Source organism: Plectropomus leopardus, chromosome 12, assembly GCF_008729295.1.
Source record: "Plectropomus leopardus isolate mb chromosome 12, YSFRI_Pleo_2.0, whole genome shotgun sequence".
In the NCBI taxonomy this organism is placed as follows: Eukaryota; Metazoa; Chordata; class Actinopteri; order Perciformes; family Serranidae; genus Plectropomus; species Plectropomus leopardus.
Window position 1 is genome coordinate 8,514,758 of NC_056474.1, and position 12,577 is coordinate 8,527,334.

At 38.5% G+C, this 12,577-nt stretch overlaps 1 protein-coding gene across 2 annotated transcripts; it reads left to right on the forward strand.

Moving 5' to 3' along the window:
* Positions 1-266: 266 nt before the first annotated feature.
* LOC121951314 lies at positions 267-12,540 on the forward strand. 2 transcript variants are annotated; one of them, XM_042497589.1, is made up of 9 exons: positions 267-348; positions 824-849; positions 3,132-3,734; positions 5,343-5,457; positions 8,224-8,280; positions 9,678-9,759; positions 11,609-11,697; positions 11,862-12,065; positions 12,376-12,540. In XM_042497589.1, exons 3-9 carry the CDS (start codon positions 3,163-3,165, stop codon positions 12,523-12,525), a joined length of 1,269 nt encoding a protein of 422 aa, XP_042353523.1. In that variant the 5' UTR covers positions 267-348; positions 824-849; positions 3,132-3,162; the 3' UTR covers positions 12,526-12,540. The 2 variants fall into 2 exon arrangements, with proteins under 2 accessions (XP_042353523.1, XP_042353525.1); XM_042497591.1 differs by lacking the exon at positions 8,224-8,280.
* The last annotated feature ends 37 nt before the right edge of the window (positions 12,541-12,577 follow it).

Sequence of the window (12,577 nt, forward strand, 5' to 3'; positions counted from 1 at the left end):
CAGTTCGCTTGGAATCTTGGGAAATGAAGTCTTTAATTTAAAAATGGCTCATACCAATCTGACGGTACGGGGTAAATAGTGGCGAAAACTCGAATAACTTCTTTTCTTCGGGGTTCATAGACACCAGGTTGTTTTCGTGTGTGTTTTATGTTATAATATTTTTCTTAACATTGAACAAACGCGAAAATTATTGTTAAAATCGTCGAAAAGCTAACTTCCGCCCCCCCCTCTGGCACCGAAGAATACACACGGCCCGCTAATGCATGCCCTCTTCTCCCGTCGGATTACAGCCGAGGCAGCACGCGAAGGAACGGTTACAGAGCCATAAAACGTCGAATAAATCCAAAAGTAAGTGCGGAAGAGTTGTATTTTTACAACCTGCAGCACAACAAAGGTGTATTGTTTGTTGAGTCCCAAAAAGTACTTTGAATATAAAGTTTTAAAGCGCCACGTGGTAAAAGGAACTAGCTACAAGTTGCAGAGGCTGTCAGAGAAACTTGTGCCACCTAACTTTAGCTACTGTCAGGGTGAGCTAGCAACAGATGAAATACAACGCGAAGTTTATCACTGAAGCTGTGCAGTTTGCCTGATTTGTGACTGGTGTTATGCATGAAATGCCCACTTCTTTTAGTGATTTTTAAATGACTGTTGTTTGCGAATTGTATAGTTATTTGTATGGCCCTTTTCTAAAACTTGAGAGAATTATTGCTTTTTTTAATGTAACAAACGCTGTATAAAAACAGTCACGTGAATGTTTTTCGATAAGGTTTTGTAGATTATGAGCATTTTTTTTATTGTCTTTTATTTCTCTGTTGGGCATTAGTTAGCTTCCCATTCCAGTTACCAAAGGTGAGTGTTAAAGTTGCAGCTGCTTTTCAGCTGATGCTCTAACACATGCACTAGTTCACTGCTGTCTTTATGATGTAGTGAAAGCATTTTGCACTCAGTTGCTTGAATATTTAATACAACCAGCTAAAACTAATGCAGATCAGCAGTCAATCCTACCGCAATTAGTTAAAATGTTTGGGTTTTTTTTCATGTTTTTTTAAAAATTGAAACTGTTGCTTGGGACTGGACGATTATTTATCATAACTATTAATGGATTTTAGCGACGAAACCTTTTTTAACTTTAACATTTGAATAAACAGCGCACTACGTTCACTTCCATGTTGTACAACAGTCCTGCTAATATACAAATCTCTGCAGCAAAATGCGACTTCTCCTTATTTGTGCATTTCCTAGAAGCACAATTTAGATAAAACTGTACCAAAAGGTTTTACACAATTTAAATCAACAGAACACTGCTTTTACTTTAATGTTGTGCTAGCAAGGATTTCAAATTTTATTATTGCAGTTGACCATTTAATTTCGAAAGACAAAATTCTGATCTATTCATTGTGCAGTCCCAGTGTTGACTCAGTTTGTTTATTTTGGAGGATGTGGTTTGTGGTGATGTTGAAATTGCATTTTACATAGAGGGGTTTCCTTTATACTGTGCCGACCAGGACTGCAACTAACAATTATTATTACCAAAAAAAATTACTTACAGATTATCATTGGTACATTTGTAGGTTATCTTTTTGAAGAATTAATCATTTGTCTGCATTGTCCAGTGTCTCAGAGCCCTTGGTCACTCATTCAAATTATTCAACGCCCTCCAAAATGATCATTAAGTTGAATCAACACCTCTTTATAATAACATTTCCACATGAATGTAGGATTTATGTTGCTGTGTCTGCATTAGTTTATGCTGGGTGTATCACAAGATCTGGCAACAGAGTTTATATCTACACTAACAGAACTACAAATGATGCATCACTCATGTTTGAAAGTTTTTTTCTGTTAAGTGTTTTATTATGTGGTTACCTTATTATTTCATGCCTGAAAATGTAAAAAAAAAAAACAAAAAAAAAAAAACTGTCGTTTGGTTGTGACATTTGCCTGCATGTTTAAAAAAAAGACCTGCTATCAGAAATATTTGACATTTTCACTTTTTGTCTTTGAAGTAGTCCAAAGGTATTCACATCATCTTTAAGGAAACTCTATAATTTAAGTTTATGTGACTTTGAATTATTTAAATATTCTAAATGTTCCACATTAGGTAGCGTACATTATCCTGCAGCATGCCAAAACAAAGGTGAGCCAGATGCAGTTGCACAGGTTGGAATTTTTGGATGTTTCATAAGAAACATTTTAATGCATGAACAGTGTTTCCTCTTTCATTTGACACAGCTGTGTTTGGTAAAAATTGCCTCTTTATCATAAATTCATTGTTCAAAAACATGTACTTCATCGATTTTTATATTTGAAATTAATTAGGGTTGCAGCAATATACTGGTTTCACAGTATACTGTGGTTTTGAAAATGTACGGTTATTATATGTTTATTTGCATATCTGCACAATAAGAAAAAACTAGGGCAACTAGATGGAGAATCTCACTTGCCCGTGCACATTTCCTTTTTTTCTCGACTGCCTGTCATACCTTTCACATATACTCTCACTAAAAGAATTGTTTCAGGTTTCAATTAAAAAAAAATCCTGTTTTCATGGCTTTAAGGATCATTGTAACTGATTATAATAATAGTGTTATATCATGATATTTTCTAATACGATTATCTTACAGTAAAAAAATCTCATTCCGTTGCGACCCTAAAGTGAATGTTGAGGAAACATTGTAAATGCATCTTAACCTAAATGTTGGCCATTTTCACCTGTCATATGTGTGAGCCACATTATATTTTCACAGTGTTTGTTTGGATTTGGTTTGTGAAACACCAATGTGAGATTGATCCATGAACTGTTATTTGTTTGGGCATTGTTCCATATCCTAAAAGCATACAAAAACAAGGCTTGCATTCTCATGTTGATTTTTCTGTTCTCAGAAAGGTTAATCTCATTCTGAACTCTACCTTTAAAGGAAAACAAATACCATTTTCTGAAAAATGTAAGTTTTTTGATCAATCCAACATCTCTTTGTCTGCAAGACCACATTGGCGTTACATATCAGCTGCTGTATGAGCTTTGTTTGATGCGTCTAACAGCAAAGTTTTTCTGAGGTGCTAACTTCACACAGAACTAATGGCTCTAGCTTCCACCTGTTGCTTCTTTTCTCTCTTCCTCTCACAAAAAGTGAGTAGAGAAGAGACCCCTTTAAAAGAAACATGGATCAGTCTTGGCCAAACCATCAGCAAGGAGGAGCCCCACAACATGCTGTACCAGTGGGGGCCTTCAGGCAGGTCAGTAATCCGATCATCAGCGGAGACAAAGTCCAGTTTGAGAGGCTGCGGCGACGCGCTCGTGTGTCGGAGAGCTCTGGGGCTGAAGAGGAACGATTGAGCTCCTCCATTGAAGCGAGTGGCTCTTATGGTCAAAGCCCAGTCATCCAAGGTTTTCAGGCAGAGAGCGTCTTGTTCAGCCGCAGCCCCTTTGAGCAGGCTGAGATCAACTACCAGCGCTGGCTCGCCAATAATGCCAACGGAGCGCTGTCGTCCTCTCCGAGGAGCCCAAACACCAGAGGCAACATGACCTTCCAGTCAAGACGCAGTCGCTCTCAACAGCAAGATCAGGGACACCCCATCACCACTGTGAAGGCCTCCGGTACCCCCCACCGTCGGTACAGTAGAGGCCGCAACCGCACCTCCTCTGAGACCGAGCAGGGAAATAAAGGCAGCAGGGGACCGACCCAAAGGAAGAGGGGCCTCTCCGAGACAGAAAGCAGGCCCAGATGGGACAAGTATGGCACCTTTTACACAGGGAATGGAGAGACTTGATGTGTGATTTTCTTTTTCTTTTTTTTTTTTTTAAACTGTGATGATTTTTTAAAATTTAAATTTGTTGTCTGTGCATTCTTGTTTGGCCTTTTTTAGTGATGCTAACTTGTATATTGGACTTTATACTTTTTGTTAAAAGGTGAGCTTTTTTGGGGGAGAATTTCTTGTTTATGCCACATTCAGACAGAACTATGCACACTAGTAGTTATAAACGTAGCACTTCAATTCATTTAAATAAGCTTAATCTATTATTGCAGCAGGGGTGCCAACACGGAGGTTTTCAGCAAAACGTAGCTTATTTTTTCACGCTCTTCCAGTGTTTCCCACAAAATCTATGTGTGGGGGGTAACTGACAATCAGGGTTTTGGGGGTGCTGACAAAGTCACCATTTTTTAATGCGTATGACTGTCCCTTTTTATCATTCTGTGTCCCCTGTCTAAAGTAGGGTTGGGTGGGTTTTTGTGGGTTCACAAAGTTTAAGTCGCGGGGTGGATAAATAATCTGCCAATTCGATCAGAGCTGATCAGATCATACTCATCGATAAGAGGAGGAGCTGCTGCAGAGGCAAGTGAATGCAGACTTTTAAACCTAGTGATGATAAATGAGTTTCACTTTAACCGCAAGTGGCGTTCAGCTGATCCCTCAGTGCTCAGAGTACGCTCTGCGCTCTAAGACTGTGGTGCAATGCATAACTGCTGAATGGTATATATATTCCAGTAGTGCTCCTAATGAACGGTCCAACTCCAAAAATATAAAATCGTGACATTGCGGCGGATGTTTTTATCATGGCCGGCTGCCACAAATAAAATGAATGTTGTAGATTACTCTATCATGTGCTGGATTTCTACCATTTATCTTGCAGTCATTGTGGTGGAAAATGGTTATTTTCACAATGATAATTCTGTGTTATAAACTACTGTGCAGTGTTTTGGTATCACATAACCTTTAATTTGTCTCACCAGCACCAGAAATAACATGTCTGCCTCAATGCAACACCTTGCACTTTTGTAACAATCACCCTGCTATGACTAAGGCGGGGTTGTTAGCGGGCAGCCTCCAACCCCTTTTGTCCTATAATCCAGACTTTGCAGACCAGGCAACTGTGTTTCACAGACTGAGGAATGTGTAGATGCCTGTCTGCTGCAGTTACCCGTCAGCATAATTGGGAAGGGAAGGGAAGCATTCATCCAAAAGTCTTTTCCCCCATTGTTTTTTAAAGGTGCTTATTATTTTACAGAAACTGATGCCAGTTATTTTGCCATTAAATTTCAGTTTATGTGGTTTAAATTGTCCGTGCTACGCTTTGTTTTGTCTCTGCCTTTCACACCTCACAATTCCATCTGTGGCTGTGCATGATGTTGTAAGTTGCAATGCACACTGTCCTGGTCAAGCATCTAATCAAGCCATGTTCTGTCACTCATTTCTTGTCGCTGATTGTGATGGTGGCTGTAACGACTAAACTCCTGGTCATGGCTATCGGGTAGTAGCTAAACTATTGGATGCAGATCAATTTTAAGTAGTCTTTATTTGCATTATCTTAATAACACTAAATTTCTGACTCATTTCCTCAGTACCAAAATGAGTGGACTGCAGTGCCTCGCCTCGGAGAACATCTGGTTCGACAAACACCACTACGATGAAGCCGAGAGGCGCTTCTATGAGGGAGTCAACGGACCTTCTTCACAGGTAGACCGGGCGCACATTTCGTCAACCCCCCCACCAAAATAGCTTCCAACTTCTTTTGAAAGCTTCACTGTTTTTGAAACAGCCTAAAAGCAAAAAAAAAGACTTTGTTATTTGTATTCAGCATGGTTTTATGTGTATCGACCTAATCATTTGTAGAAATAAGGAAATTTTGTTTTTTAGGCAACCTCTATTCCCAACCCTTCTCTTGTCTCTGCTATCTTTTCAAGTTCCTTTCACCTCCTGCCTGACTCCTCCTCGGCTCATGCTGCCCTGTCAATCACTGGTGTGTTTAGCAATAGTTACATCATCGTCAGCCCGCAGCAGCTGTGTGCATGTGAGTTAAGCCACTCGATTTAGATGTGGCTCGTCCAAGTGAGAGGGGTCAGGTGGTTTGGCAGCTGCCCCTGCCTATCAGGCTGTCCAGGGCAGCAGAGAGCTTCTGCCTAAGCCTTGGAAACAAAGGAGATTAGAGACTGATCACTTCCAGGTCTTTAAAGGGTTGTTTCACCCAAATAACAATAAGTTATATGTTCTCAATTATGTGATTTCAAGTGATGTACATAGTTTTGGTTTAATGTGCTTAGTTTTTTGAGAAAAGAAATGAGTGAAACATGTCTTTGCAGTAACAGAAACCTGTTTTATCGGGTTAATCCAAAGACCACACTGTTGTTTTGGCTGGACATATTTCTTGGGTGGAAAAAAGTTTCAGTGGAAAAAGTTCAAATTTCAGCACAACATGTACTCAAATGGGAAAATGACAGCTGCACTTTGAGAGTTGCAGGTCAGGTTGTCATCCTGGGTTTGTGTTACTCATACGCCTGCTGCCAAAATGTGTATAACCTTTGTACTGCATCATGAGGCCAAACTAGATAAGCCCTGTTGCTCACAATTACTTGTTCGGGTCATCCTAAATGTCGGGTGTATGGTCCATTCTGCTTTTGTCTGTTTTGCATGCTGCTCTCTGTCTCTCTCACTGCTCCTGCTTCATTGCTGCTTTGCCCACATATACCTGCAGGAGAGAGAAGTTAATGCCATCCTGCAGGACATTGCTAAATCCCGACAGAATATCCTGCAGTCCCTAAACGGAGTGAGTACTGTGCTACAAATGAGCCGCAGGCCCACCCGCTGTAGTGGCAGGACAGTTTGCACTTATGTTTGTGTGCCAGCCCTAAAACAGGGGAATAGCTGTTAAAATAAGAAATGGTGATTTAAATATAGAAACAACATCTTCTTGGGGACATGTAAGACTTGTTTCAGTCCCAAAAAGCCTTCAGCCTGCACTTGTCAAGAAATGTGCTTTATGCATGCTACATTTTCTGTTATGAGAAACTTATTCACCCTCTCTCCTCTGCTTGCATCTCCCATAATCTCCCTTGAAATCTGTCAGTAGGTTGCATAAGTGTTGGTCTTAATTTCAGTGTCTTTTACTTTGTTGTTAGCAGTGCAAGTGGGGTCAGTTTCTGCATAAACATGTGTACAAAGAATAAATCAGCTTATTATCGTCAGTAGCTACTGTTGTTATCTTAAAGGATAAGTTCACATGTTTTTAAGTCTGATAGCATTCATTCAGTAAGTGAATGCTGTCTTTGGAAGCAACAAAGATAGGTTTTTAGACTAAAAGCACACTGTCCCCTACATTTGCATGGAAATTCCTGTAAGAAACCATACATTAGAAAAATTAAAATGTGAACTTAACCTTTAAATTCATCGTTACTAAGTGTAAGCTTGACTTCTTCAAAACAAAGAGCTACTGTATTGTTAAAGAGTAACTGAATCCCCAGATCCCCTTTTTCAGTTGGAAAAAATGGGTATTTCGTAGTGTTGCTGATTGATTTGGGTAAAATTTTTGACATTTCAGTGCATAGTATTAAAATTCTACATATTGGGCAGGGAGTTGCCGTGGATCAAGGAGTGGCACAAATGAGTGAACGTGGACGTGTCTTAGACAGTCATAGACAGGCCAGATAATAACAGCAGTAAAAACAGGTTTTTGAAACTTTTAAGTTGTTTCTTCTCTTCATATTTCTCTTACTTATTCAGTGTCTTATTCAAAGTCAGTACACATTGATGTTTTAGCGCTGCTTAAGAGGAGACGGACGGTAGTTTAGTGATGGCGTGTCATTACATGCCGCCGGTTAAGGAGCTGATATTAGCGCATTCACCCGAGTGTTTGTTCCCATCAATGCTGACTGGAGCTGGAGGTGATAAAAACCTGTGTCTGCTGCAGAGTCATTTGATGCGAGTGTGAATGCCAATTGTATGCATTCTCGTGGCATTAAAAAAGCCAGATGTTCGCGGTGCTAGCAGGTTTTTTGTACAATGTGAATGAGGCTTTTTAGACTTTTTTCACAGAACGCACTTAAGCCAAAAGTGGGGATTTAGTTACTCTTTAACAACAAACTTTTTGGAGCTTGTTTAATGGAGTGTCAGAAGACCTGACCGAGACACACGTGGTTTCATGGCAGAAAACGTGCTGAAGTGGCTTTGACAATCCTGTAGAGTCGCAGGATTGTTTGAAATATCCCATTTTGGCACTACTAGTGACTTTTTACTTGTCATTTAGTTTTGATGTAAAATGTTGATTACTGCCATTTCAAAATGTTTCATTTCATTTCTCTGACAATAGTTATCAGTTTCTATCTTACAACTAACACCTCTGAAGTTATAGCATGTGTAGCATCCAACTTTCTTTCTACAACCAGTACTTTTCTTCTTTGTCTTCATGTTTCCTTCCCTTACCTTCACCTTGTACATAACCGGGTGCAGGTGAAAACGGCCCTGCAGCAGCCCAAAGGGCGCCAGCAGAAACGGCAGCACAGAAACGTAAGTCTTCCTCATCCAGCTTTGCTGCTCAGGCCTGCGTACGCTGCATGGTTGAGACAGCCAGCTGGGTGTGCTGGCTGTGCCTGCTACTGCCTGGAGTGGAGTGTGCTACCTTTATCACAGCACTAAGATGTCTTATTCTGAATCACCATCTTACCATTGTGCATCTTTTTTTAGGTGTCACGCCCACTAACTGATCTAGTGTCTCTAATTGGGGGGAGAAATTATAATCTTGCTTTTGCCAGATTGTGTTACCATGATTATTAAATCCTAATAAACTGCAGATAATTTTCAGAACTGATATATTTACTTTAAGCATCTTCCATCTTAAAAGCTCAACTCTTAAATACAGTATAACGTTTAATGTAACATCTGACCTTAAAGGACCAGTGTGTAGGATTTAGTGGTATCTAGCAGTGAGGTTGCAGATTGCAACCAAAGGAATACCCCTCCCGTCAGCCTTCTATTTCAAAGTGTGACCTACCATGGTCCACAGGTAGCGTAAAAACGCCCTCTCTAGAGCCAGTGTTTGGTTTGTCGGTTCTGGACTATTGTAGAAACATAGCGGGTTCTCTGAAAGACGATCCGCTCCCTGTGTTAGATAGTAAGGGCTTATTCTAAGATAAGAAGAACAAAGATTGTACACAAATGAAAACACACTTACGGATGTTCAGTTTTTGCCAAAAGATCCCCCTAAACCCTTCACATTGGTCCTTGAGGTGATCAAAAATTGATAAAACTTTAGCTCATAGTTTCACATTTTGGGAAGTACACTTAATTGTTGCCGAGAGTTACATCCAAAAATCAATACTATTCACATCTGTCGTGCTTAACGTAGCACCAAGACTGGATACAGGGTAAAGGCCTGGCTCCGTCCAAAGATTGAAAAAAAATCAGCTACCTACCAGCATCTCCACTACGTAACTAATTAATTTATTTTATACTGCTTCTTCAATCCACACAACCCATGTTTTGTATCGTATTGATCTCTATCTGCTCATCTCTGCAAGAAAAATAAGTTTTTCCCAAAATGTCTAACTATTCTCTTTAAATCATTATAGTGGGGAAATTTTAAAAAAAAAAATTCTCATCAAAGTTTGTCTGCATGCTGTCACTGTCAACAACAAATCCTCTCATTATTAGGGTTCAAGGCAGTTTATTCTGATATCAGCATTGTATGTGAATGGTATTCATATTATTGTTGTGTAATAGACTTTAGCCTTGCATGTGTGTCTTTTTAAACCTCACCACTTCAACTATTTTTCATTTTGCTTGCTTCTTCTCTTCAGGCTGAGATTGGATCTCAACCTAGTGGACAGTGCATTTGCTTTGGCGCCATTTGAACCCTGACCTGCAACATGACGTTTGCTAATTAATTTTTGTCTGTCTTACCGCAGTCATCCTCACATGCAGGAGGAGACCAGGAGCTGGTTTCACGCATGAAGAGCATGGAACTGGAGAACCAGGCTCTGCACAAAGGTGTGTGTGTTAATCTGCGTTTTTATAATGGTTTATACAGGTGAACAAAGTGACATGTAGTGTGATTTAAAACAACACAAATATGACATACTATACCATGATATTTTGGGGGTTTTTTTAATCATACACAGTACTATGACATATTTTATGACCTTTTTATGGCACATTATTATATTTTTTGATTTGTTTATACAATATACTATACAAGAAATTATTTTTTTTTGACATACTGTCCTGTAACCTTTATATATTTTTTTATAATATACTGTACTAAGAAATGTTTTTGACATACTATACTATGACTTATTTCTCCCGCCTTTGAAAGCTTGTAACTTAAGTATACTGTGACGCACTGTGTTTTTGACATACATGATATACAATAACTTTTATTGAAATGTTATACAATATCGTTTTTTGTTGTTGGTTTTTCTTTCAGTTTTTAAGCATGCTATCCAGTGACTTTTCAACAGACATTTCAACATGAAACACTATGGCATTTTTTAAAATACTATCCTGTGACCCATTTTCAACATACTATACTATGACTTGACATGCTATATATACTATGACATTTTTTTGACAAACTACACTAACCTTTTTTCAATATTCTATACTTTAACATTTTTAATACTCTTTTCTACATGCTATATTATAATCTTTTCGCTGTACGTTACAGTGTCTATTTCAAGTTTTTTTTTGATATGCTATACTATGTCATTTTTCAGCGTACTATACTATGACATTTTCAATAGTTTTTTGATATGCTGTACTATGATCTTTTATTATTAAGTATACAGTGATTTTTTCCAATATACTATACTACTACTAATACCACATACTATTTTAACTTTAAACTGTTTTAAAAATCACAAATGTACCTTATACCTTGTACCTTGTATTTGGTTTTTAACACTTCTGTCCTAATTGCTATACAATGACTTTTTCAACATGTTTTTCAGCATATCCTACCACTACTTCATTTGTCAAATTATAATTTTTTAAACAGAATAAACTGAGGTGTTTTTTTTTTTTGTATTTTAAATGGCATCTTATACTGTGGCTTAATGCATTATGAGACATACTATCCCATGACCTTTTTATGATATTTTCAAACACTATTTTATGAGTTTTTTATAGTATTTTGAACATCATAGTACACTAGGAATTTCTTTTGAAATTGCTTTCTTGAGACTGTTTATAATGACTAATAAAACTCTGACATTTTCATATTATTTCAGACAACAAAATATACCATGACCTTTTTTATGCCAATTTAGACGACATGCTCTACCATAACCTTATTATTCTATTTTGGACAACATACTATAGCATGACTTTTTAAGCTATTGTGGACAACTGGCTTTTCTATGACTTTATTATTGTATTTTGGACGATATGCTATAGTATGACTTTTTCATGCTTTTTTATGCTTTCACCACAGCATGTTTATGCTATTTTGGACAATATAGTACAGTATGACTTTATTTTTATGCTGTTTTGGACGACATGCTGTACTAAGATGTCATTATTTTAGTTTGGACGACATATTATACGATGACTTGCTTATGCTATTTTGGATGACCTATTATACCATGACATTTTTATGGTATTTTGAACAACAAACTATATTTCTAAATTTCTTCAATAATTTTTTGGCACACTACTCCGAATTTTTTCATATTTTCATGACACAATATACCATGGTTTTTACATTTTTTAATCGCATCCTATACTGTAACATTTTTCATGATATTTTCACTTTGAATTTTTTCATGGCATATTTTAATTACATTTTTTTTAAAAAAGTTTTATGATGTCCCTTACTTAAACATTTGTGTATGCTTGTTAGTGGTGGCGGACATGAGGGCAGCCCTGCAGAAGCTGGAGTCCAGAGTGGCCGTGCTGGAAAAGAATCCGGCAACTGTGTCATCTACTAAGGTAGATAACTAAGAAATAAGACTTTTTTTCCATACAGTACATAAATACCTGCACATGTTCAGTATGCTGTAAAACATTAATCTAAAACAGGCCCTCAAATCCCAAATCCCTCAGAACAGCTCATTTTCAGACATTTTCCTGTCCTTTTCCATCATTTTGACCAGGCTGCTCCAGTCCAGGCTGCTCCAGTAAAACAGGTGGACAATGCTGATGATGATGAAGACGATGACATTGACTTGTTCGGCAGTGACGAAGAAGACGAAGAGGCAGCACGCATCAAGCAGGAGCGCCTGGATGCCTATGCAGCCAAGAAGTCCAAGAAACCTGCCCTCATCGCCAAGTCATCTATCCTTTTGGACGTCAAACCCGTACGTCTTCTCCCAAACTCTTAGTGTGCTAGTTTTAGTGCTGTTGTATTCTCCTACAGAAAACCAACAGCTGTGAAAAACCTGATTAAAATCAGGATATTTGCCCCTACGCCATTAATTTGTTGGTAAAAGGATTCACTTTTTCTTGTTTTGGAGAAGGTGAAGAAAAGGACTTGAAACAAGTTTGTACTTAATTCAACTAATTTCAACATAAAGGATCTACTTAAATCAGGCAAAATGAAACCTAGTGCATTTATTCAAACAAGTTGAACATGCATGTTGTATTCACCTCCGACATATGTTCTTTTAGTGGGATGATGAGACTGATATGGAGCAGCTGGAGAAGTGTGTGCGCTCGGTGCAGATGGACGGGCTCCTGTGGGGAGCATCCAAACTGGTTCCAGTGCCTACTTTGTCATCCTCAACCACACAGTTGATCTGCAGCTTCTTGATGCCGTAGCCAACTGGCACCAGTTTGGATGCTCCCCACAGGAGCCCGTCCATCTGCACCG